The following is a 26,916-nucleotide window of genomic DNA, read 5'->3' on the forward strand; positions in this document are numbered from 1 at the left end:
TATATTATAATGTATATATATTGTAGTATATTTTATTTAAAGTAGTACATATATATTGAATAGAGCATATATATGTGAATATATCTTCTATAGACGTGTCTATTTAACGTATACATGTGTATATGTTTTATAAATTAGTATATAACTATGTATATATATTGTAATGTATATATATTGTAGTATATTTTATTTAAACTTTAAAGTTGCACATATACATTGAGTGGTGCATATATATGTATAATTGTGTATATGTGTATTTATGTTTTAAATTCTAATTTATTATATACTATATATATAGTGTGTATATATTGTTTAACGTATTTAAAATGTATATAGGTGGGTGTATATAGTGTATATTGAAAAAAAGTTTTTTTTTTTAATTTTTGATCGGGTTTGACCGGATTTAGATGGGTTTAACCGGGTTGGGTTAAGTGGGCCAGGTTAGAGTTGTTTTTAAAAATATTACTGTTGAGCCCAGCTCGGCCTGGCCCACCTTACCCCAACCCGTCCCGCCCCAGCCCACAACCCGGCTAACTTTAACAGGCCAGTTCTGGGTTGGCCCGGGCCGGCCCACCTGACAGCCTTAATATATAACAATATCTTTATAGATATATTCTAGGGATTTACCTAGATGTAAAGAGGAAATAATATTTACAAGAATTTTTTCAAATATGGACCAAACTAATGTGTTAAGGTATTTGGCCCAAAGTCATGTATTGCAGCAACGAAATCATCAGTGGAATGAAATAGGTAAATCAATTTGATTCAATGAACTAATCCAACATTATCTTCAACAATTTGATATAATAATGGAAACCTGATTTTATGTTTGTTGATATATATGGGTGTTTGGATTGACTTATTTTTAAGTGCTCTTGACGTTAAGTTTCTTTTTATTTTTGAAGGTGTTTGTCAAAGAAAAAAAAAACTTAATAGCCAAAAGTTGATTGCTATCAGCTTTTAGCTTTTAGCTTAATAGTCAGTTTAAAAAAAGTCAATCCAAACATCCCCTATAGCTAAGTTGATTCTCTCCATTTCCTTCATTTAGTTACGTTACATGATCTTTTATCATTAATTATTCTATCATATATATGTTCATTTTGTTGGGCTTTGTGAAGCTTTATATAAGGAGTAATATGAATTGGGAGATAGTGAAATATAAAGTGGAGGGAAAATAAAATTTGAAGAAAGTGGGGGAATTAAATTTCGTAAGAACACGCAAACAAATTGTGAGCTCGACAAAAGTCTTCTTTATTTTTTTCTTCTTTCTGGTATACTATTTCAATACGGAGAAATACACTTTTTCATAAAAACTTATAGTTATAATTATGCTTATGGATACTATTTTATTTTGTCTTGTTAGTTTGATTTAGGGGGGAAGAAATAAAAAAAAATAGTAGTAATTGGAATGAAATATAGGAATTTTAAAATTAAATTGGCACCGGGACTAAATGTTGCTTATTTAATAGGTAGTTAAGTAGGGGTGAGCATTCGATTTGTTTGGTTTGATTGTTGAATATCAGTTCGGTTTTTTTATTTTTGGATTGACGAAAATGATAACCATAACCAAACCAAAATTATTTCGATTTAGTTAGGTTATTACAAATTTGATTCAGTTATTTCGAATTTTTATTTCGATTTTAAAGATTAAAGTAATGAGCATTTAAATTGGTGATTTTTCTAGAAAAATAATTTTTTTTTTCAAACTTATTTTTCATTCCCAACTATAATTAATTCAACACGTATGAAATAACCATAAATATCGACCTCGTTGAGTCATCGTCGTAAGCGTGACGACAGTGGCCGCACTTGCAACTGCCGACAGAAGTGATGAACTGAGCAAACAACTACCGACTGCCTTTGACGATATTGAAATTTCAAACGAACTGACGAACTGAGGATGGCTGAGCGCCACTGCAGCCTTCACGTTGATGTTAGGGTCTAAAGCAAAGCAGTATATTAGGATTTAGGATTACTAAATGATTATAATTTATATATTTATATGTTACATCAGATTATATTATATTTTTAGTACTAGTCTATAATACGTGCGTTGCGCGTGTATTTAATTTTAAAGAAGAAAGTTGCATGTATGCAAAGAACAAACTCATTATATTCGAATTAATGAACATACGACTTTAAAAATATATATACGGTCATACCTCTCTATAATAACCTGTCATTATAACGGTATATCACTATAGCGATCTGATTTTTTCCGTAATCGATTTCATGTTCTATTTGGAACCTCCTTGTTCCGCTATTATTTTTGTTAAATTGGTTAATAATTTTTTATATTTTTATTAGTAACAATTAAATGAGATTTAAATATCAAACGCTACTATATTTGCATAGCAACATCTCTCTATCATAGCAATGAATTTTTTGGACAAATATTGCAACTATAGAGAGGTTTGACCATAAATATATTAAATAATATATTTAAATTAAAAATAAATATAAAAAATATGAGCTCTTAAAAAATTAAAATATTTTTAAACTTTTAGAAGTTCCAAATAAAGCTATTAATGCTTTTACTTTTGTCAATTACAATTTTCTCTCTCTCTTTTTCTCTCTCTTTCTTTCTATTTTTAAATGGTAAAAATAAATCAATCAGTACAAAATACATAAAAGACGAATAAACTAATGAAAAATAGTAATTAATTTTAAATAGATTATAATATTTTATTCTTTAATTTCACTAATGAAAAATAAAATTTAAGCTTTTGTTTGTAAATTCAATACCATATTTTAGAATTATAATGCAGCGATAAAAATTTTTATGGTATGAGAGACTTCTCATATTGTTTTCTTAATATGAATTCTTAAGTTTTTATATCTTTCACTCCCAAAAGTATAAATAATTCAGAATTCATATCTTCTTTTGTCAATTTAAAATTGTACCACTACTTACGCGCCATTAAAATATAATTAATTTAACTATCTTGAAAACATGATTCTTTAGGAAATAATAAAATTAATACATCTTCAATCATCCTAATTAAATTCGAGTTCATATCGAAAGGTCCACATCAGAAGAGAAAGATGCTCTCTAACAAAAGTGACTCTGTGTCTAAATAAATTCAAATCCAAAAATTCAAATTATACTCAATTGATTTATTGATCATCAACATTTTGCAGTCATAAAATTTTTATATAGAAGATAAATAAGAGTTTTCACATATGAGAAAATTAAAACTCTTAGATCATCTCAAGTGGAACAAAAGATACAAAATAAAACTAAAGATACAAACCTTACAAACCTGATCAGGACAACGAATAAATAATTAGTATCGAGATTATTTTGTCGTAGGCAATCACCTTTAATTCATTGTAATGTGTGCATGTAATTAATAATCATACACTAATTTTTTAAAATTACATCATTTATTTGAAAAATAGTTTTGATTTATAGAATAAAAATTAAATAAAGATGTGTAAATTCCTAAACAATCGATAGAAGAACAATTAACTAAGGAAAAAAGATGTCTGTTTGGATTCCCGGAGGAAGATAAGTAATTATAATTATTTTATACAATTCAAATTAGAAAATTATATAAATAAGGTAAAACTTTTATCAATTTTAAAGTGTTAAATATTATGAGTTTTAATCTCTTACAAATAGGTAAGGATAAAAATTTAATTTTTATAACTTTAATTGATTTCATTTAAATTAAAGGATCGCGTAATAAATAATTAATAAAGATATGTATTATTACACTTTTAATATTTAAATCTTAGAACTCTTCCTTTCAACTATTCTCATAAACTCTACTTCTTAATGGTGGTTCATTTTCAAGAAACATTTACTAAATAGGAATAGTTAATAAACTACATATTAATGTATGTTTTAATGGGCGTATTTTTTTCAAAATGACACTTATTTTGAGAGGAACAAAGTAAATCTTTGGAGAGGTCCAGGTGAACTTTGATGACATTCCATCAAAAAATTAATAATTAATTAATTCACATGTAGAACTTTAAATTTAATTTCATTCAAATAATGATTCAATTTTCATCTACACAAATTAACAAAAAGAAATGCATAAATTAAAATCAACATTCCAAGAGCTTGTAATTCACACAATTTTAATGCTAACACATATTTAATAGAAACCAAAGCATAATGCCTAACATCTGTAACTTATCTTGTTGACAACATCTAGCAACTATTACTTCTTAATTCAAGTAATGTTAAATACATATAAGATAATAATGAATATTCCCGGTTCCATCCTTCAAAATATTATTACAAAAAAAAATATCTCAAAAGGTGAGTTTAATTTAGCCATATCTCGTGCTTCATATGTCCTATCAAATAGACCCAAGAATTATATCATACCTTAATTTTTTATTTCATTCATGAATACTTTTGAAGAAACGCTTATCAACTCATTCGTACCGTGAATATTTAAAAAAAAACGTTCCCTCATTCACTTCTTTGTCTCTTAATGTGTCTCTTTGTCGCATTGTTATAAGGAGATGCCAATGTATTTCACATGAAAAAAATAAGAATGACTATCTATAATAATTTATATCATTCAAAACTAAAAATTGTCAAGCAAAATTAATCACCTTTTAAAATTCGGATCATCAACTATCTGTATATATTCTCATCATCATCCATCTTCAAGATACTTACAAAATTAATGCACCTCAAAGTAAATTAAATATTACAAAAATATTTTCTGTCGTAAAAAATAATAGTAAAGCAAATAATAAAGAATGAACTAAGATCAAAAGTAAATAATTTTGTTTTATATGTTCATTGAAGATGCTATTGTATTACTGTAGAAGGATTGTCAATTTATAAAAATTCAAAAGCTTTTCAAATGATCTAAATATGGTAAATTTATATTCCCCCACCACCATAAATAACTATCAATTTTAAAAAGAGTAGAATTCCAACAACAATAATTAATAAGTCTAATTTAGTAAAATAAATTTTTAATACATATTTTTTAAGGTAAATATCATGCCAACTATTTTGAAACGGAGGAAGTAGTTATAAGGAAAATTACTCTTTTTTCTTTCTCTTATTTTTTTCCCTCGAACCACAGATGCATGGATACTTTTGTTTCCTTAAAAGGTAAATTACTCTTCTTCTTTCTATATTTTTTTCTTCGAAACACAGATACATTGTTTTTTTTTTGTTGTTAGTAATAAGGAAAATTACCTGGTTCTTCCTATTTCCTCTTTAATTTCTTTTCAAGAATTCAGTACTTGTAAACTATAAATAGTGGTCTTTTAAGTAGTTTTTTTTCTCTAATTCTTCTAATCGTAATATTTGTTTATTACTATATATTTTAGTACTATTAATTTTTTCTTTCCATATATATTTTAGGATTCAATATTATAATTAATATTATTAAAATAACTAACTAATAATTTGAAAAAATAGTGAAAAGATAATTTTATCTATTATGAAGTGTTTTAATGAAGGACAAAAAATTCAAATCACTTTTTTAAGGGTCTTCACACTTTTAATATATTTTAGATTAGATTTAGATATTTACATATATAATAATATCTATATATAGATATATAAAAATTATAAGTAATCATTTATTTATATAATTTCACTTTCTCGGTTTATCCAATTTTTTTTTTTTAAATTCGAAGACCAAATCATTTAACTGAATTTTTAAAATTTGAAATCGAAATTAATTTGAAAAATCGAACCAAAATTAAATTTTGGTTCGATTTTTTTATTTTTTCGATTTAAATCAAAATATGCCCAGCCCCACAGTTAAGTATTATGACATAATCTTCTGTTTTACAAACAATTAATATCATGCCATAAATCAAAATAATGTTCATGTCAACTTGCATTAAGCTTACGCACTTTATGTCCATATATCATAATTCATTAAGTTAACAAGGGAAAACAGTGAAAAAATATTCCTTCATTATTCATAATATGGTAAATTTATCCCTCGTTACATTTTTTAGTAGAAAATATTCTTGTCATTGTATTTTTAGCTTACAATACCCTCCAACTATTTAAATGCACCAATATTACTTCTATCAGTTGTTCAGAATAAGGGTAAATGAGTCAATTTTGAGATTGAACTATTTGAAATGAGAAAATTTTGTGATCATCATCCGTTTATAATTCAAGAAAAGTGCCCTTAATTTTAAAGATTTAAGTAAAAAATTGTTTGGAGATTATGAGATTAATTTACTATCTTAAATGACAATGATCATACAATGCCTCAATTTAATAAAATATCAGATTTAATTATCAATATTTGGTGATTAAATCTCTCAAATAAAGTAATAAGTAAGTCAATTAATTTTTTCCCAAGTTTTGCATATTATTTGTTTCCTTGAAGAGAGAAAATTATTCATTATGAATCACTAGGACAGCTATATTTTATGGAGATGTCTCTAGGATTAAATTTTTTTTTTTTTTTTGAAGAATTTCTAGCCTACCTATAAATATGCTTGTTAGATCCATTCATACACTTTCATAGTCATCAACTAGAAGACTCTTAAACTTGTGTGTATGAGAAACAACTTCGACTAGATTTGTTGCTAATAAATTAATAATGGTAATGATATTTATTGTGAAGTTTGCTACAACAATTTGACATCTTTTTCTCCTTTGTTAACTTCATTAACATCTATAAATACATTAACATCCTTTACCCATTTCTATCTCATATTAGTATTTATTTGCAGGAATTGATGAGTTTGAAAGTGAAGATTTTCATTCAACAAATTATAGGATTTCTTTTTTTAGTTGGTCTTGCACCTGCCGGTGCTTTCGTTCATCATTATCGATTTGTTGTACGTATATACCTCCTTTACTTTTTGGGTTGCTTTTCTTTAATTTGCGTAGTTGTGATTTACATTTCTTGTATGATTTGTCAGTTACTACCCCCAAACCCCTTCCCCCACCCCACCCCAACCCACCCCATTTTGGAGTAATTTTATTGCGTTATACATAGAAAAATTTAATACAACTTATAGTTTCATTAAGAAAAAACAATTAACGTTTTATACATGCAGATTAAAGAAGCACCATATTCGAAGCTTTGCAGTTCGAAGAACATTTTGACCGTTAATGGCCAATTTCCAGGTCCAGTTCTCTATGCCAATAGGGGAGATACGCTCAATGTCAATGTCCAAAACGGTGGCAGCCAAAATATAACTATCCACTGGTAAACATTCTTTTTCAATTAATGTGCAGTACTAATCTCATCGAAATAGTTTAAATTATTAAAGAGAAAATACCTTTTTAAACTGAATTATATCACCATATATCCCCAAACTCGTGTATGTATCATCCTGATTCTTTTCCATATGAAAGCATGACGTAAATTTTAGTTTTTTTAATAATCGTGCTCTAATACTATATTAAAGTGTATGACAATCACAGTTAAGTTTTTAAATGGAATGTTCAGACACTTCAACATTTTCATAATATACAATTATACATATATGATATATGAATATTTTTCTTTCTTCTACATATATATGTATACAGTTTAAACCAATGAAAAATAAGAAGAGAATATTGCTAATTTGGAATTTAAAACTTGTAGGCATGGAGCGAGACAACTAAGATATCCATGGTCAGATGGTCCTGCCTTTATTACTCAATGTCCAATTCGACCTGGAACTAGTTTCAATCAAAAGCTTAAGCTTTCAAACGAGGAAGGAACCCTATGGTGGCATGCTCATAGTGATTGGTCAAGAGCCACTGTCCATGGTGTCCTTATTATACGTCCTGCAAATGGAACTGATTATCCTTTCCCTAAACCTGCTGCTGAAATTCCCATCATATTAGGTGCCTATATATACTGCCTCTGCTTTAATTTATTTTTTTTAGTTTGATCAGACACAACTTAAAAAAGCAAAAAAGGACTTTTAAATTTTATCGTTTTAAATAAAAAAAAAAATGTATGATATTTCAAAATACTCTATAATCTTGTTGTCATTGAAATTAAACAACATTCACAAAATAAAATACATAGATCTTACTTTTACTTTGGAAGGTAGAGATGTTATTTCCAATAGATCCTCAGTCAGACTTTAAAGGGTTCGGCCAAACCCCCTTTGGTGAAAAAATATACTATTTTTACATGATTAAAATTATTTTTTATGTGGTTATAGTAGGTGTTGAACCCCCTTCGACTAAGTTTTCTCAGAATATTGAACCCCCTAAGTTAAAATTCTAGCTCTGCCTCTGTCCTCAGTTCAAGACAAAGTAATTCACAACAGTCCAAAAATACTGAATTAAAGAATCCCCATATTACAATAAGGTAGAAAAGAGACATTCTTTTTTGAAACAAACTAAACTAAAAGAAAGTACATAGGACAACCAAATTCAACAGGAGAAAATAGTATACTATTAAATTTATGTCCATTTAATTCAAATTGTCGTAACTCTTTTCTTCATTTTCTTTGCTAGTTTTTCTTTTTAATTGATTAATCTTCTAAGATTATTAAATTGCAGGGGAGTGGTGGAAGAGTGATGTACAAGAGATAGTGAATGAGTTTGTTGCAAGCGGAGGAGACCCAAATAACTCTGATGCTTTCCTTATAAATGGTCAACCAGGAGATTTATATCCTTGCTCAAGAAATGGTAATTAAAACAAATATTAATACTAACCCCCTAAACTCCTTTCCTTCCTTTTTTTAAAACTCTTTTTCTTCCTTATAATTTTGTCTAGTTGGCTAAAAAAAAAAAATTTAATATTTTACTAGGATATTGCATAACAACTTTATAAAGTAGCTAGCAGGTCATAAGAACATTTAATGAAGATTGGTTTACTCATATAATGAATAATTTTTGTACTGATACGTTATAGTAGATTAGCTAGCTAGCAGATTATCTATTTTATTTTTCTGATTAATAATTTATCTTTTAGGTGATATGATAATTCTTTTACCCCAACAATCTAGAAAAGAGTGTTATTATATTCTTCCTTATTTAAATACAATTTAAATTTAAACTTCTTATGTTTACACTTAAACAATAGAAGCGAATTTAGGATTTGAGGTTTATAGGTTTCTACAACGATCTTAAGTTAATGTACAATAATGACTTAAGTTATATTATGTATGTTAACTTAAGATCGTTGCAGAAACCTATAAACTTCAAATCTTGATTTCGCTTCTATTGTTTGGAAATATGGATCATATATGTTTTTTTTTCCTTACAAGTTACTGATAAAGGTTGCATACACACCAACTTTCCTAAATCGGATTAGACTGATGATATGTTATTGTATTACCATTATGTGATAGTTTTGTGATACTAAGTAATTGTTGAAAAATCATTGATGTCCAACTTCTTTTTTCTCAACAGACACATTCAATCTAACAGTGGAAAAAGGCAAGACATATTTGCTCAGAATGGTGAACGCCGTAATGAACAATCTCATGTTTTTTTCGATTGCAAATCATGAACTCACCGTCGTAGGAACCGATGCTGCCTACGTTAAACCATTCAAAACTAATTACATCACAATTTCCCCGGGCCAAACTATCGATGTTTTGCTCGAAGCAAATCAAAACCCTGATCACTATTACATGGCTGCAAGGGCGTATAATAGCCTAAACGGAGTTAACTTTGGTAACACAACCACCACCTCCATCATCCAGTATCGTGGAAACTACACACCTTCATCACCAGTCCTTCCAAGTCTCCCGAATTCCAATGATACAAACGCCTCGTTTAATTTCACAAGCAAGTTCAGAAGTCTAGCTGATCAAAAACACCCAGTGAACGTACCCTTAAACGTGACAACCAATTTATTGCTCACGTTTTCCATAAATACATTGCCATGCGAAGATGAATCATGTAGTGGAGCTTATGGGGATCGATTCGCGGCTAGCGTGAACAACATAAGCTTTGTGCTACCTAATATCGACATATTAGAAGCTTATTACAAGAACATTATAGGGGTTTATGGAGATGAATTTCCTAGTTTTCCGTCTCTTAATTTTAATTTTACGGGTGATTCTCTTCCCGTAAAATTGCTACATCCCAATCGGAAAACGGAGGTTCATGTTCTTGAATATAAAACAAATGTAGAGATTGTTTTGCAGGGAACTAGTTTATTGGGTGGAATTGATCATCCAATTCATTTGCATGGATATAGTTTTTACGTTGTTGGATCAGGTTTTGGAAATTTTGACAAAGATAAAGACCCTTTGAAGTATAATCTTGTTGATCCTCCTTTTCAAAACACTATTGCTGTTGTTAAGAATGGATGGGCTGCGATCAGATTCAGAGCTGATAATCCAGGTATTTATATTGATCAAATTGCCTAATTTTATCATCTTTGTCTACATCATCATTCATCTTACAACTAAGAGGTATCAAATATGTGTATTGGGTCGGATTCGACAAGTCAAAATGATGGTTCATTAACCATTTAATTAATTGTATGATTTGCCCCTCAAAGGGTTGGTCCTTAATTTTTGCTCCTCAAATTAATTTCTACTCGTATAAAATGCTTAGCGGGACATAAGTTCTTTAAGGACACGAGGCATGATATGTGGGATATTATAACACTTATTTGACAACTGATCTGCAAAACATGGTAAACAACTTATCATCACATGATCAAGTTAATTAAATTATGTAATACTAGTCGTATAAAAAAAATTACGTTTTCAGTGTACATATTTTGAAATTTTTATCTAATAATATGCTCTTTTTTTTTTTAAATGGGACAGGAGTATGGTTTATGCATTGTCATTTAGAACGTCATGTAAGCTGGGGAATGGGAATGACATTCATTGTGAAAAATGGAATGGGCGCCGGGGAGAAACTTCTTCCTCCCCCTCCTGATATGCCTAAGTGTTAGAATTGATCTTGTGAGATCTACTTTAATGGAGAGCACAGAAAAAATATTATTATTTATTGATTTTATTAATTCGTTGTTTTTACATATAGCTTGAATATTTATGTCTTTGTTTTTTTTTTCATGGAAGTTATACTCGTTTGAAGTTGATCATTTCTTAAGAAATTGATTGGTGAACCAGGAACCAAAATATGCCTTACAATTAAAAAAAGTATCAATCTATGCCATATAATAGAAAAGACACCAAAATAGGCTTTGTGCACTTAATAAGTATATAATACCTTTACAATTTAACGGCAAATTTCTTGACGGTGTTTAAAAAGGTCAAACTTAAATTGTGCACTAAATAATGGATTCATTTTTTTATGAATTGTGCACTAAATAAATGCGCAATTCTTTTTTTTTTTTTTTTATGAATTGTGCACTTATTTAGTGCACAATTCTTTTTAAAATAGATTGTGCACTTATTTAGTGCACAATCTATAAAAAAAAAAAAAAAGAATTGTGCACTATATAAGTGCACAATCTATTTACATACTATTCTCGCAACAATTCATTTTTTAAGCCATTTATATTAATTTAAGCCATTTAAAAAAGTGCACAATATATTATTTTTTGTTAACCAACATATACTCATGAATGTCGGCTCTACCTAATAAAAAAAAAAGGCAACTGCCTAAGGCCCCCAACTTTGACGGGCCTCATTTTATTTTAGCAATAATAGATCATAGTTTTAATTAAAAAAATATTAAATATTGTTTGTAGAAAAAAAATACTTCTTATATAAAAGTAAAGAATTATTAGAAGAATTTTGATGTATTTAAAGTATGTCTCCATAAAAATTAAATGCATTAGTTATTCTAACGAAAAAAATAATTAAAAGAATCATCTATAATATTTACAACTTAACATCTCAAAATTTAAAATATAGACTTTATTAACAAAAATAATTTTTCTTAAAAATTTAAGGTCTCCATTTGATTTTCGCCTTAGGCCACCGATGTACTTGAGCCGCCCCTACATATGCTAACGTGTGACTTCAATATGTGTCTTAAGCATACCAATTTATCAAATGCCAATAGTGATCTAAAATTATTTTTTTCCAAAATTTCCCTTGTGTTCAACTATCCCTAGTTATAAGAAAAATCTGTGTAAGTAAAATATACCCTTTAATAATGTCACTAATTAACTTTTTTAAGCATGTACAATTTAATTTTTTCATTTCTATACCATGTAGAAATTTATCTAAACATCATTGAGCTTGTTTGAAATTTGTAGTTGTTTAAAATTTTAGTATTGTCACAACAATGTCATTTGTACGTTAAAATTAATATTTAGATATATAAAAGTTATAAGTAGTATATAAATAGATTGCCGTGAGGATATTATTATATAAATAGATTGTACACTTATTTAGTGTACAATTTATTTTTTATGGATTGTGCACTAAATAAGTGCACAATCTATTTTAAAAAGAATTGTGCACTAAATAAATGCACAATTCATAAAAAAAAATATTGTGCACTTATTTAGTGCACAATCCATAAAAAAAATGAATTGTGCACTACATAAGAGTACAATCCATACAAAAATGGATTGTGCACTTATTTAGCGCACAATCTAAGTTTGACCTTTTGTAACACCGTCCAGAGATTTACCGTTAAATTGTAAAAGTATTGTGCACTTATTAAGTACACAAAGCCTATTTTGATGTTTTTTTTTATATGGCATAGATTGGTACTTTTTTTTAGTTGTAGGACATATTTTGGTTTCAGGTTCTCGATTGATAAGGAAAGTTTTGGAAGTTATACTCATTTGAAGTTGATCATTTCTTAAGAAATCGATTGGTAAGGAAGGTTTTGACTTGGTTAAGGACTAGGAGGTTCTTGTGGCCTTGATACGTGGTTAAATTCCTTCTCATACTGTTACAACTAGATGTTTAATCCTACATGTACATATACTTGAAGTATGGTTCTAGTCTTGGTTTAAATTTTTTGAGGTGTTACACCCATCACGAATGCAATGGATAAAATACCTCCACACCATAACTGAAAAACCAACAAGAACTCAAGGTTAAAACGAACTTCAAATGGGCCCCCGAAATTTGTTTGGAATCCTGTGAACACAAATTGAATATGCTGCCTAACTAGAAACGACATGAGAGACTCAATGAATCATCAAAATGACCCATAGAGATCATCTTGATCAAATGTTGATCGAATTTAATACTTCAACAAAAATTCAAAAAATCCAACCAAACACCTGAAATGAATCTGAAAGCATTGGGATATGAACGAAAGGTCCCGTTAGCCCCAAAACCACCTTCTGATGCTAAAGGAACTGGCAAAATTCACCTTCGAGTTCGTCTTCTAAGAATGTTGACCTAAGTCAAACCTTTCCAACTTTAAAGCTTCAAAACTGAAAATCTCAGCAGCAACTAAACTGAACTTCCCGAGAACTGCATCACCCATCCCCGCAAACCACAAATACTCTATAGAAGCTACTGGAAGGATCAAAATGAGAAAAACCACACGAAAATGCGGAGAATGACCAGAAGGGTCATTACAAGAATCTGATGACATGTGCTTTAACCTATAATTTAAGAAGATAATAATTCACCTAGGGCGAAAAGAAAAGAAAATTCAATCATTTTGGTATGTTGGTTTCTTCAACTAGTTTTAGAATTGAATCTCAAGAGTTTCTAGAAAGACCCTTTTGCCAAGTGTTTGTCTCATACCCCAGAACCTTCTTATGGGTGGTAAAAAAAAATAAAGTGCAAAGAATTCAACATATTTATTAGCATTCAGTTAGCAGGAAATTAAGTTGTTAGAGGAAGTCATTACCCTGTGGCTTGTATTACACTGTGGAATCCGAATTTCGCTGCTCTTCCTCGCTCTTGTCAACTACGCAGTTTTCTCTCCATTTGAACGCAAAGACAAAATAAATGCAAACAAACGTACTGTGAGTATTGAAATTTTATTAATTTAAATTCACATATTTATTTGGACTATATTAAATTTAAGAAAATAGTCCAAATAATATGATTAATATAATTGGGTTAATCATTTAATCTCAAATATATGAGGTTAATTTAATATGAGATGGCAATTCATGTTAAATGAAAGAAGCCACTAAAAACATGGTATGTGGTAATATTATGTGGCAATTCAAGTTAAATGAAATGAGCCACTATAAGCATGACATCTGGCAATCCAAGTTAAATGAGAGCCACTAAAAGCATGGCATGTGACAATCCAAATTAAATGAAATGAGTCACTAAAAGCATGGCATGTGTCAATATTAGGTGGCAATCCAAGTTAAATGAAATAAGCCACTAAAATCATGCATGTAAGCAGGTGACATTTTCTAACCAATCAAATTAGAGCTTTTCACCAAAAGAATGTGATTGGTCAATTTCAAACCAACCAATCAAATCACACAATTGTTTTGCCCCTCCAACTATAAAAAGAGGTCCTCATAATTCACAAAGGGAGGATTTTGGGAGAAACAAGAAGCAAGAAGAGAGCTCGTGGATCAAAATCATAATTTCTCTGCAAGTTATAAGTTTCAAACTATCAAGCTCAAGATCAAGTTCAAGATCAAGAATGAAGGAAATTTTGTTCAAGATCAAGTTACTTATTCATCGTTCGTGGCAATCATCCAATTATTTGCTACGAACTAACATACAAATTCAAGTCCGGAGACGAAAATTTAAGATCAAGCTACTCAAGCCCTTGAATCCAAATTAAGTTCAAGTCCAAGTTCATATTACTTTGAAGAATCAGAGGATTATTTTTAGAGATTGTAACACTTACTACATTTGAAATTAAATATTACACTTTGTTACATCAATTTTTCTGTCTCAATTATTGTTTTCTTGACTTAGAAAAATTTATCGTCTACAAATTTTGGCATGCCCAGTGAGACCTTATGTACCTCTCATCTCTTCATATTAATCATCCTATTTAAGAATACTGAAATGACATCCAAGAAGTTTTATTTCAAATCTGTTGTTGCTAAAGGTACCGACTCTAAATTTTTTGCGGAAGTAGATAACATACTTGATGCTACCATAGAAAGTGGGGGGCCCATTACTAGGAATAGAGCAAACTTACTAGGACAACAAACACTTGAAGTGTCGTCCGTATCAGCTCCTACATTTGACCTTCAGTCTTCAAAGGGGGCAATATTTTTTCCCAATGAGTTGGAAGAAGGGGAGAATATCACTGAGATTGCTAGACTTAGTCCATATAAGACTAAGGACCACACCATGCATGAAGATGATCATGCTTTGATCACTAAGTCTGTTCCAATTACTCCACGTGAACTGTTTTACTCAGATTTTAGTCTAAGGAAAAATCCATGCTTTAATCTTTCATCTTCAGTGGCTATCCAAGCAATGGAGACTAACACATCAACTGTGGAAGAACAACTTGCAAGTTTGACTAAGGCGATTGAAGGCCTAATAAAATATGTGCAAGATCAGGATAATCGAATTGTCAAGCTGCAAGATAGAGTTGAAAGTGTTATGGAGGGAGGCTCAAGCCAAGCATCTGGGAAGCGTCCGATGGAACAAGACAAAGGAGATTCAACTACAAAGCAAAGAGATGTTGTTGATGAACTACAAGTATCTACTGATAGGTTAATCCCAATTCACCAACTGAAGGACTTTATTATGGAAACCATTAGAGACAAGTATGATGTTGCTTCCAAACCATCTCTCACATATGCCAAGCCATATACTTCAAGAATAGATGGTTTGAAGATGCCTGCAGGTTATCAACCTCCAAAATTCTAAAAATTTAACGGTAAAGGAAACCCAAAGCAACATACTGCACACTTTGTTGAAACATGCAATAATGCTGGAACTTATGGAGATTATCTTGTAAAATAGTTTGTGCGCTCTTTACAAGGAAATGCATTTGATTGGTATACTGACCTCGAGTATGGTTTAATTAATAGTTGGGAACAACTCGAAAATGAATTTCTCAATTATTTCTATAGCACGAGACGTATTGTAAGTATGATTGAACTTACCAATATGCACCAAAGAAAAGATGAACGTGTCATTGAGTACATCAATCAATGAAGGAACGCGAGTCTTAATTGTAAAGACAGACTTAGTGAGGTTTCTGGGATAGAAATATGTATACAAGGGATGCATTGGGGACTTTGTTACATCCTACAAGGCATCAAACCTAAGTCATTTGAAGAACTTGCCACGCGCGCTTATGATATGAAGTTAAGTATGTCCTCAAGTGGAAATCAAGGATATGTCCTCAAGTGGAAATCAAGGACCACCTGTTTATGAGCTCCGAAAAGGAAAAGACAAACAAGAAGTGAAGAAAGGGGGCAAGTTTGTGCCAAAATTTGAAAGTAAAGAGGCGATGAATGTTAATGCCACACCATTGAGGGTCACCACAAAGCTAAGTAAAAAGCAAAGTGTGAAAACCACATCTTTTTAGAATAATGCCAGTAAAAAGTTGACTTTAAAGGAGATGCAAGCAATAGAGTATCCGTTCTTGGACTTAGATGTCCCAACAATTTTTTACGAGCTCGTTTCATATAAACTCTTTGGGTTACCTGAAATGAAGCATCCAGATGAAGCTAGAAAGACTAGTGATCCAAATTACTGCAAATATCATCGATTGTTGGTTCATCCCATAGAAAAGTGTTTTATCTTAAAAAAAAAGGTCATGGACTTAGCCTGCGAAGGAAAGATATTGCTCGAAGATAAGAAAGAAAGTTCAAATCAAGTATCAGTCACTTTTGGTTCACTTGATCCCATATTTATTTGCAACTTTGTTGAAGTGCATGAATGTGATGATGTCCTAAGTGCGGCCCCATAAAACATGATTAAATTTGGCGAAGTTGAACCCATAGATGTTAGCAGGCCATTTCTTCTTCCTGTGATGAATGAAGTAATAGTAAAGAAGGAATCATTACAAAAAAGTCAATCCCTTATTGAGCACACTGATGATGAAGGATGGATCTTGGTGACTCGACGGAGACGTTGTAAGATGAGCTCACGAAAAGAGTCGAGCAAACAAGCAACAAGAGGAAAGATGGTCAAAAGACCCCAAAGGAAAATGGCAGAGAAGAAAGTGAGAAAAATAAAAGTTGAGAAGAATTATCGTTCAAAGCCCTGTTACCCAGTCATATTGAAGGAATTCTTTCCAAGCTGGTTTCGTGAAGAAATACCTTATATTGGCATCAAGGCCTCATGTTGCAATATTGATAAAGAAGAGACAATAATGAGAGACTCGTCATTGCCTCTAGTCCTTCCAGATAAAGAACCCGTTAAACCTCTTTCTGAGAAAGTAAACACTTGTGATGGAAAGATCACATTCACTGATAATGACCTCTTGTTGGGTGAGATATCACACAATCGTCCCTTGTGTATGGCTGGCTACGTGCATGAGCATAAAGTGAAAAGAATTATGATTGATGATGGTTCTGGAGTTAATATTCTCCCAATTCACACTGTAAAGAAGCTTGGAATATTGATGGATGAATTGTCTGAATGTCGTCTTATGATTCAGGGATTCAATCAAGAAGGGCAAAAAGCCATAGGTTCTATCAAACTGGAAGTCAACATGGGAGATATGTGTTCGAGCGTATTGATGTATGTGATTGACGCAAAGACCTCATATAATATCTTATTGGGAGGTACATGGATACATGATAACAAAGTAGTCACGTCCACCTACCATCAATGCTTTAAGTACTTTGAAAATGGAGTACAAAAGAAGGTAGTTGCTGACGATGAGTTTTTTACTGAAGCAGAAGCCCATTTTGAAGATGCAAAATTTTACTTGAAGAAACACATACAAAAGGAGGTAAATGTTGGTGATGTGGTTCCTATAAGAAAGGTTGACATTGCAAAGAAGAATGATGAGGAAATGGGAAAGGAAAAGTTAGTGGTTGAAAAGAGCCCAACGTTTTCTAATGCGAACAAGGTACCCGAGATCAATTCGACATTGTCAAGTAAGAAGGTAACTCTAATTATCCGTTATGTCCCAAAGGAAAAGAAGGTTGAAGTACAATTATCTGAATTACATCAAAATGCGTTAGGAGGGTTGACCTTTCCTATTAAGCAAATTGATGTAATCAAGTTACCTTTAAGATCGGTGAATGGTTTTGTCATGTCATCTAATCTTGATCTGCATAAAGTATTTCCTAAAAAATGTACGAATGAGGGTTTTGACCCAAACACCTATAAGTTATTGGCAAAAGTTGGATACAATCTCGATGAATCCTCTAAGCTAGGGAAGCTCCCACCTGAAGCACAAGGAGGGCCAAACCATGGTCTAAATCCTACTCAGAGGATGATGATAGAGAAAGGGTATGCTATCAAATAATCACGTGAAGGTTTGGGTTACAAACAACCATCACCGATCCGTATATCCATAAATAGGGCGTGTGTGAACTACATTACCCCTAAGGATGATTCTGTACCATCTAACAAAAGGGTTTCTGTGTTTGATCGGCTCACCGAGCCAAGTACAAAAACTTCGGTATTTGATAGGTTGGGGACAATGAAGAAGAAATACAAACACCAAGGAAATGATAGAAGGATGGAACATGTTTATGCTAAAGAGCCTAATTTTCACAAAAATTGCTCCAGTTTGATTCCTTCTAGAATGAGACGAGAAATAAAAGTCTTAGTTTTATGTGGAGATGTTGTCAAAGTAAGAAATCATACTATAGTTCATACTAAGGAGCGTGAAGAAGATGTAGAAAGTGTAGGATCATCATATCACATCACAATGTGTGACAAGAAGGGTACTCTCCCTCATGTGAAGATCGAAGATGAGTTTGTTGATATCAACACATGTCATCATATATCTTTCAATGATGGTGATCCTCAAAAAGTTGAAGACACTAAAGATGCACCACCTGAATTAAGGAAGGGGTGAAGAACACTATCGATGTATTGAAAGAAGTCAATATTGGGACTTATGAAGATCGAAGGCCTACTTATGTAATCACCTTACTGTATGAAGATAAAGAAAATAAGTATGTTGAGTTGCTTATGGAGTATAAAGATGTATTTGCTTGGAGCTACAAAGAAATTCCAGGATTGGATCCTAAAATTGCAGTTCATCGCCTTGCTGTGAAGAGAGGTGCCCGCCCTGTTAAGTAGGCTCAATGTCGGTTTAGACCTGAATTAGTCCCTTTGATTGAAATTAAAGTTAACAAGCTCATCAAAGCAGGTTTCGTTCTAGAAGTCAAGTATCCCACGTAGATTTCAAGCATAGTACCTGTAAGAAAGAAGAATGGTCAAATTCGAGTTTGTGTTGACTTTAGGGATCTTAATAATGCATGTCCTAAAGATGAATTTCCTCTCCCGATACCCGAACTTATGATTGATGCCACAACTGGATATGAGGCAATGTCTTTCATGAATGGTTCATCAGGGTATAATCAGATTCGTATGGCACCAAGAGATGAAGAACTCACGGCCTTCCGCACTTCTAAAGGAATATATTGCTACAAGGTGATGCCTTTTAGTTTAAAGAATGCTAGTGCTACTTACCAACGAGCTATGCAAAATATTTTTGATGATATGCTTCATAAGAATGTTGAGTGCTACGTTGATGACTTAGTGGTGAAATCAAGAAAAAGAGATGACCAATTACATGATCTGAGAATGGTATTCGAACGGCTTTGAAGATACCAACTCAAAATGAACTCTCTGAAGTGTGCTTTTGGAGTTGCTTCTGGAAAGTTCCTTGGCTTTATTGTTCGTCATCGAGGGATTAAAATTGATCAAGATAAGGTAGATGTTATTTTGAAGATGCCTGAGCCTAAAGATATTCACGAGCTGAAAAGTTTGCAAGGAAAGTTGGCATATCTTAGAAGGTTCATTTCAAACCTAGCTGGGAGGTGTCAACCATTCAGTCGTCTTATGAAGAAAGATATCCCCTTTGAATGGGACTTGGTCTTCACCAATGCTTTTAAGATTATAAAGTCTTATCTAATAAAGCCTCCAGTGTTCGTAGCTCCCATACCTGGAAAGACATTGATATTGTATATTGCGGCACAAGAAAGATCAGTAGGGGCACTTCTAGCATAAGAAAACCATAAAGGGAAAGAAAATGCCTTTTATTACTTGAGTAGGATGATGACACCAAATGAGATAAAGTATTCGCCTATAGAGAAGTTGTGCTTGGCGCTTGTGTTCTCAATTCAGAAAATGAAGCATTACTTTCACGCTCATGTTGTACGACTCATCTCAAAAGTGAATCCTATCAAGTTTGTCATGTCCAAGCCTGTCTTAAGCGATAGACTAGCAAGGTGGTACCTACAATTCCAACAATTTGAAATTTTATATATCTCTCAAAAGGCAGTGAAAGGACAAGTGCTGGCAGATTTCTTGGTCGACCATCCGATTCCACATGATTAGAATTTATCTGATGGACTACTCGATGAAGATGTTATGTTTGTAGAAATCCAATCTCCTTGGAAGATGTACTTTGATGGCGCTGTACATTGTGAGGGAGCTGGTGCTGGAGTAGTGTTTATCACTCCCAATGGGGAAGTTTTGCCATATTCCTTCACTTTAACACAATGTTGCTCTAATAATGTCACTGAATATCAAGCACTCATACTTGGACTCGAAATGGTTGTCGATATGAAATAATTACAATTGCAAGTCCTTGGAGATTCCAAGTTAGTGATCAATCAAGTTTTGGGTACTTATGAGGTCAAGAAGCCTGAGTTGCTTCCTTATTACGATTACGCTCAGAAGGACGAAAAATAAAAGGGTTGATACATTGGCAACTTTAGCTTCTGCATTGGTATCTCCTGATCAAATGCAAGTCATCATTTTCAAAAGATGAGTAGTACCACCAAATAAAAATATAGAGGAAGTTGAACAAGTTATCACTGCTTCTGAGGCCGAGATTGAAGACTGGCGGCAACCAATAATTGATTACTTGTGTTATGGAATTTTAATAGAAAGCCCTTGAAAGAGAACAAAAATCCGATAATGAGCCCCTCGCTTTCTTTACTATAAGGGTACACTCTATAGGTAATCATTCGATGGAGTACTTTTACGATGCTTGGGCACAGATGAGTCTGTTCAAGCTATTCAAGAAGCTCATTCTGGAGTGTGTGGGGCGCATCAGTTCGGCCATAAGCTTTATTTTCATATAAAAAGGATGGGTTACTATTGGTAGACTATGGTGAAAGATTGCTTAGATTACGCTCGAAAGTGTAAAGCTTGTCAATTTCATGCAAATTTTATACATCAACCCCCATAGGTATTACACCCGACTGTTGCTTCATGGCCTTTTGAAGCATGGGGTTTGGATGTTGCCAGACCATTAATGAAGTCTTCTGATGGACATTTGTACATCCTAGCTGCAACTGATTATTTTTCAAAATGGGTTGAAGCCGTTTCTCTGAAAAAAGTAAAGAAAGAGAATGTGGCAAACTTCATTCGAGTCAATATTATCTATCACTTTGGCATTCCTAGATATCTACTGACGGATAATGGTAAGCCACTTGATAATAAGTTGATGACCAAGATATATGATTTTTTTGGCTTCAAGCAACGCAACTCCTCTATGTATTATGCTGCTGCTAATGGCCTTGCTGAAGCATTCAACAAGACACTCTGCAACTTATTAAAGAAGGTCGTTTCAAAATCTAAAAGAGATTGACATGATAGGATGGAAGAATTTCTTTGGTTATATAGAACAACGTATCACACTACAACACAAGCAACTCCTTATTCACTTGTTTATGGAGTTGAAGCAGTTTTGCCACTTGAGCGTCAAATCCCATCATTACGGCTTGCTATTCAAGAAAGACTTACTGATGAAGAAACGGTCGGTTACACCTTGAAGAATTGGAGACTTTGGATGAAAAGAGGCTAGATGCTCAACAAATTTTGGGTATGTTTTAATCAAAAAGCCTGATTTTTTTTTTTGAAAAAATAGATATATTAAGTAGCTCATTATTTTGGTATTCTAGTCTCCAAATACATATTCTCTACCTTAAAAATACAAGGTGTTGAACAACGAAAAATGGATCAAGTTGAGGCTTAGTACGATATCATTGATGCATTATAAGTAAATAATTTTGGGAACTAAAAATCAAAAGAAGTATTGAAAAGAGTACGCAACATAAAGCCAAGTGGAAGGAGTTTATTAATGTTACTGAATTCAACTAATCAGACAAAATAAATGGAAAGAAAGCAAAAAGGTTGGAAAATAAAGAATGACATCTCCTAAAGTTAGTCTAAACACAACTTATAATTAACTAAATCCTGGAGAGAATCCTCTAAGACTTGCTTCTTCTGATCAACATCATTTGAGGCATTTTGAGTTGCCAAGGAAATGTCAGCACACTTGTTGAACTCTTCTTCAGCAGCAGAGACTTTGGATTCAATTTTCCTAACTTATTCTTTGGCGGCATCTCGGAGGGATTTCAACTTCTTTACCTTCTTTCTTGCCTTCTCAGGAGATTGTCAAGCAATAGATAGTTCTTCAGATTTCTCATCTCTTTCCTTCATCACAAGTTCAAGATGCTCCTTGGCCTTTATATATGACTCTGACTTTTCGATTTCTTCGTCCTTATCAACAAGGGTCGACCGTGCTTGATCATAGGAAGTGGCAAGCTCGAAGAAAGACTCTAATAAATTCTGTAAAGGAGAAATATCTACACCCATTCCGCTCACGTCCTTAAGTACTACTTGGACCTCATCTGTAAGATAAGAAGCATGGTCCGCAGTAAGACTTTCTACATTTTTTGTGATTGCTGGCCCACACTTTCATAACAAATTCCCTTTTCAGCTTTGAGATAACCTTTCTTCCATAAAAAAAGATATGGATATTGCTGGTTATTTGTGGAAATCTGAGTCTGCACATGTTTTAGCTTTCACAATGCAGGTAGAAGTGACTTCTACCTCAAATTTTAAGGCAGAACGTGCTTTTATAGAGTCTGGTCTAGCAACAGATTTGTCACTGGCTTGTGATCTACTTCAATGAGGAGCATCCAGTATGTTGACATTTTTTAACTGTAAAAAAAATTGATTAGTGAAATAATTGGACAAACCATAGAGCAAAGGAGAGAGTTTGAACCATTACCTCTTTGATAGTTGTTAGTGTCCTTGAGGAACTAATATTATCACCAGAAATCTCTACCATGTGCAAATTAGCATTTGATGGTTCTTCTAAAGAGGGTCTCATTTTTTTCCAACAACGATCTTCATGGCTGCTAGCACTCTCATCTTCAGATAGCCGCTTGTTGGGAACTTGATGAGACAGGATTGTCATTTGTTCTTCTTGATCTTCTTTATGCAAAGCTTTTTTAATCTCTTCTACAACTTTCTTGGACTGCAACATGAAAGGTTCGTGCACAACTAATGCCTCTTTCTCACATTCTTGAAAGGCATCAATTTTAGGCTCTACGGCACTCACTAGAAATTGTATGTGATCTTCTAGAACACTCTCATGCACCTTTTCCCACCAAACTTTATAATTGGACGATGAGAATGTCTTCAAGTTTGTATTACTTGGGGGAAATGTCACCTTCGCCATAGATTTAGCTAACACACAAATACGTGCAATTCTCAGTCCATCTTCTAACGAAGCCTCTCAAAAATCTTGGTCCAGTAAGCCAGGGGATCTTGGAAAAAGCCAAATTGGTGGCTAAATCTGTGGGGACTATAAGGCTCAATAATGAAGGCATTCCCATCCCTTAAAGAAAGATAGTTCGAGTGAAGGCTTATACAAAAATTAGACTGAAATTTCTTATCATTTCCATCATCGCGGTAGTGATAAGCTTGAGGCCTCTCGAGTAATGTGCCATCCCACTTAATGGTTCCTCCTCCATGTATACGTTTTCTCGCTTCTTCCTTGTTGTAGTACCTAGAATCACCTTCACCAGAATATCCAGCCGTGAGGGGATCACTTGGTCCACCTTTTAAAGAAAAATGAGTATTAAAGTAGCGGGCCGACCAACCATATACGTAATGAACTGGGAAGCATGCTCGAACAAGGTCAAGTTGCGGATATTCTGATATTATATTTAGTCCCCTATAAATGCTAGCTAAGACAGGAACCACAAGGCTAACCCTTCACACAATTGCTAAGTCACAAGCAACTCTGAAAACTCCTGGATGGATAACATCTCCTTCCATCGTAGGAAAAATAAATGTACACAACCAGGAGGATAAAAAGGCAGCCAATTATGTATCGTCCTTCTTGTGACTCCTAACTCCTAGCCTACGAAATAAGCCTTCTTCTTCGGATGACTAATTAACTGCCTTGTCGATATTTCCAGACGGATTGTGGGATAAATTTAGACGAATTGATTTCTTTTCTCCTCTTGGCGGAGGTGGCCCATATTTAAAAGCTTTCTTACACCAAAACTGTGTCCATTTGCTAATGGAAATGCTCGGATTATCACTATTTCCTTCACATAGCTGATGGAAGGCATCAAGTAAATGTTCACAAGTTTCGGGAAGAAACTTTTTCCCTTTATCATAAGTGTCTGTAAGTTCCGTAACGTCTGGCACAACTTCCTCATAAATACCTCCAGTTATTGAAAGACCTCCAATGGTGTGTAAATCCCAAAGAGATAGGGACATTTCTCCAACTGAGGTCAGCAACGTATTCGTAGAAGGACACCAAGCTTCACAGAAAGCCTGTAAGACATTTGTATTATGGTTGTAAGTAAAGAGTGACTCATATACAGCATAGTAAATCTTTGTATTCTTTAAATCTTGGTAGCTCCTACTAAGAACATCTTCAGCCCATTCCCAATAGCCAGGAATGTAGTGAAACTCACCACTAAGCTGAAAAGTTGTGCCCCACCTATTCTCTCAATTTATAATTCGGCGTCCCAAGTATGGCAACGTACTAGAAATATTCTTGGTCCGATGATTGGGAGAGCAAAGTATCCATGTCTTAGGTGGACAACTATGGAATTCAAGAGTCCATTGGTCTAAACCAGCTAGATTTTCCAAAGGCGGCCACGGAGCAACATATTGTCCAGCCAATGGTGTACCAATGAGTAAATTTGTTTTCACTTCACTATTCTTGTGATCGGATATTATAAGATATCGCGACTCGGATGAGGAAGATGTTGAATCCCTAAAGTAAACCATGATTCAAACTGGAAAAAAAAAGTATTTCATTTGTAATTACTCGATAGTTCAATAATTATGAACTCTAAATTCAAATATGATCAACTTCAGTTAAAAAAAATTGATCATATAAAGTTATCGGATTGTACAGTGTGATATTTTCAGTTCAGACAATATGAAATGGTTGCCTCAAATAATGTAAGGTCTTTGGCTTAAGCAGTGTAAGAGTCTTAGCCACAGACCATGTAAAGTCTCTGCCTCAGACAGTGTAAAGTCTTTGGCTCGGACAAGGAAACATTTTAGCTCAGACTGTGTAAAACCTTCGCCTCGGGCAACATAAAGTCTTTGGCTCAAACGGTGTAAAAGTCTTAGCCGTAGACTATGTAAAGTTTCTGCCTTAGACGGTGTACAATCTTTGGCTCAAATAAGGCGACACTTACAACGCCCTCCGATGGTGTAAAAGTAGTGTACAGTCTTTGGCTCAAATAAGGCGACACTTACGACGCCTTATGCTCAGTTTCTAAGGCCTCAAAATTACGACATTAAAGCAAGGACATTAAACATGATCCTTCACAACATAAGATCGGCATGTCATGTTATGGTAATGCCTTTCATTTTTTTTGGTTCCCACAATATAAATATTATTATTTTTGTTGACCTTAAAAAAAAGGAAAGGAAGAAAAGAAAGAGAAGGAGTGTATACCTGAGTATGAGTGTATTTTAATCGTCAAAGGTTGATCAAGTTACTCTCTCAATTAAACATGCTCAAAAGCACACTATCAGAAGGTTACTAAATACAGAAGACAAAGAGGCAGAATGTTAACCGAGACAATAAATTCGCATGATTTCTTTGTCTTTTATTGTTAACCACGTATTTCAACATTCCTTATTATGACACAATGATTAGTTAAGGAGCCATAATTCACATGACATGTTACCAAAAATAAAAACTCATATGTCATGTTTCATTTGTTTTGAAAAGTCAACAAAAGAGGCTTTAAAAGTAAAGTTGGTCATTTTCTTCTTACTTAACATTCACTGAAATAGGACTACATAAAGGCACACATATATAAAAAAGAAAAAAAAAGAGGTACTGTTGTTAAAAAAAAAATAAAGGGAGATTCTATCTTACCCTTAACTGCAAAGTTGAATAAGTGATTTTGTAATTTTTTTTATACAGAAAAGGAAAGCATATATATATGTGTATGATTATGTGCAGAAATATTAAAAAATTGCTAGCATTGAATTGGGAAATACAAGGTTGTGATAGAGATTTAGAAAATAATACTACAGGAATAAAGTGGCTTAAGGAACGTATTAGTAGAAAATGTTATCAATTAGAATAATATATGCAAGCCCTACCTGTTTTCCAAAGACTAAGAAAAATAAATAAGTGGATAGAAGAAGAATCTGGTATTAAAACGGAATTAATAAAAATAGAAAAAGCGTTAAAAGAAAATATAAAAATAATTAAAAATAAATTGACTCAAGAAGACCTAGACGAATTAGACATTAAATATTATAAAACATTATTAATACACTTTGAAGAAGATTTAGAATTTAATAAAGAAAGATTATAGAACTGTTTCTGGAGAACAAATTTATATAAACAACAAGCAGATCAAATACCGCTAGGATAATAACTGTCTATAAGATATATTGAATATATTAGAGAAATTCAACGGCAATATTATAGAGAATTTACTTATAAACATCAACTTGTAAAAATTCGGAAACAATTTGTAGAAAGACTAGAGTTGTTAAATAAAGAAATAAGAAACCTAGAAATTCTGAACTTTAAAGAAACAGAAGAAATAATTACTATAACCTTTAAATATTATAAAAAAGCATTAATTAATGAACAATCTAGACTGATAGAAAATATACAAGAAGTAGAATTAGATATAACCTATACTAATAGTAGATTGAAATATCAAACAAAGTTAAGTAAAAAGTACCTTAATTTAAATCACTTAGGATAACAAAATAGCT

The 26,916-nt window shown here is 32.5% G+C and overlaps 2 protein-coding genes across 2 annotated transcripts in view; both read left to right on the plus strand.

Moving 5' to 3' along the window:
• The window catches only part of LOC107869576 (laccase-14-like), a 35,190-nt gene extending 24,301 nt beyond the window's left edge, over positions 1-10,889 (plus strand). Inside the window, exons 2-7 of the mRNA XM_047411661.1 lie at positions 6,877-6,929; positions 7,015-7,166; positions 7,551-7,795; positions 8,465-8,593; positions 9,320-10,261; positions 10,696-10,889. Coding sequence (XP_047267617.1) covers positions 6,877-6,929; positions 7,015-7,166; positions 7,551-7,795; positions 8,465-8,593; positions 9,320-10,261; positions 10,696-10,826 — 1,652 coding nt within the window. The 3' untranslated portion in view covers positions 10,827-10,889. The remainder of the gene's footprint in view (positions 1-6,876; positions 6,930-7,014; positions 7,167-7,550; positions 7,796-8,464; positions 8,594-9,319; positions 10,262-10,695) is intronic.
• A 9,406-nt stretch (positions 10,890-20,295) lies between these two features.
• Positions 20,296-21,493, plus strand: LOC107868742. The gene is made up of 2 exons (XM_016715396.1): positions 20,296-20,451; positions 21,092-21,493. The coding sequence occupies exons 1-2, from the start codon at positions 20,296-20,298 to the stop codon at positions 21,491-21,493; spliced, it is 558 nt and encodes a 185-aa protein (XP_016570882.1).
• The last annotated feature ends 5,423 nt before the right edge of the window (positions 21,494-26,916 follow it).

Source organism: Capsicum annuum, chromosome 4, assembly GCF_002878395.1.
Source record: "Capsicum annuum cultivar UCD-10X-F1 chromosome 4, UCD10Xv1.1, whole genome shotgun sequence".
NCBI lineage: Eukaryota > Viridiplantae > Streptophyta > Magnoliopsida > Solanales > Solanaceae > Capsicum > Capsicum annuum.

What these genes read in the sequence shown, in the direction of transcription:
- LOC107868742 (XM_016715396.1), top strand. Translation starts at nt 20,296, where the DNA reads ATGTACTTTGATGGCGCTGTACATTGTGAGGGAGCTGGTGCTGGAGTA. An exon ending in TCATACTTGGACTCGAAATG is followed by an intron (nt 20,452 to 21,091) that starts GTTGTCGATATG and finishes CAACCCCCATAG; the next exon opens with GTATTACACCCGACTGTTGC.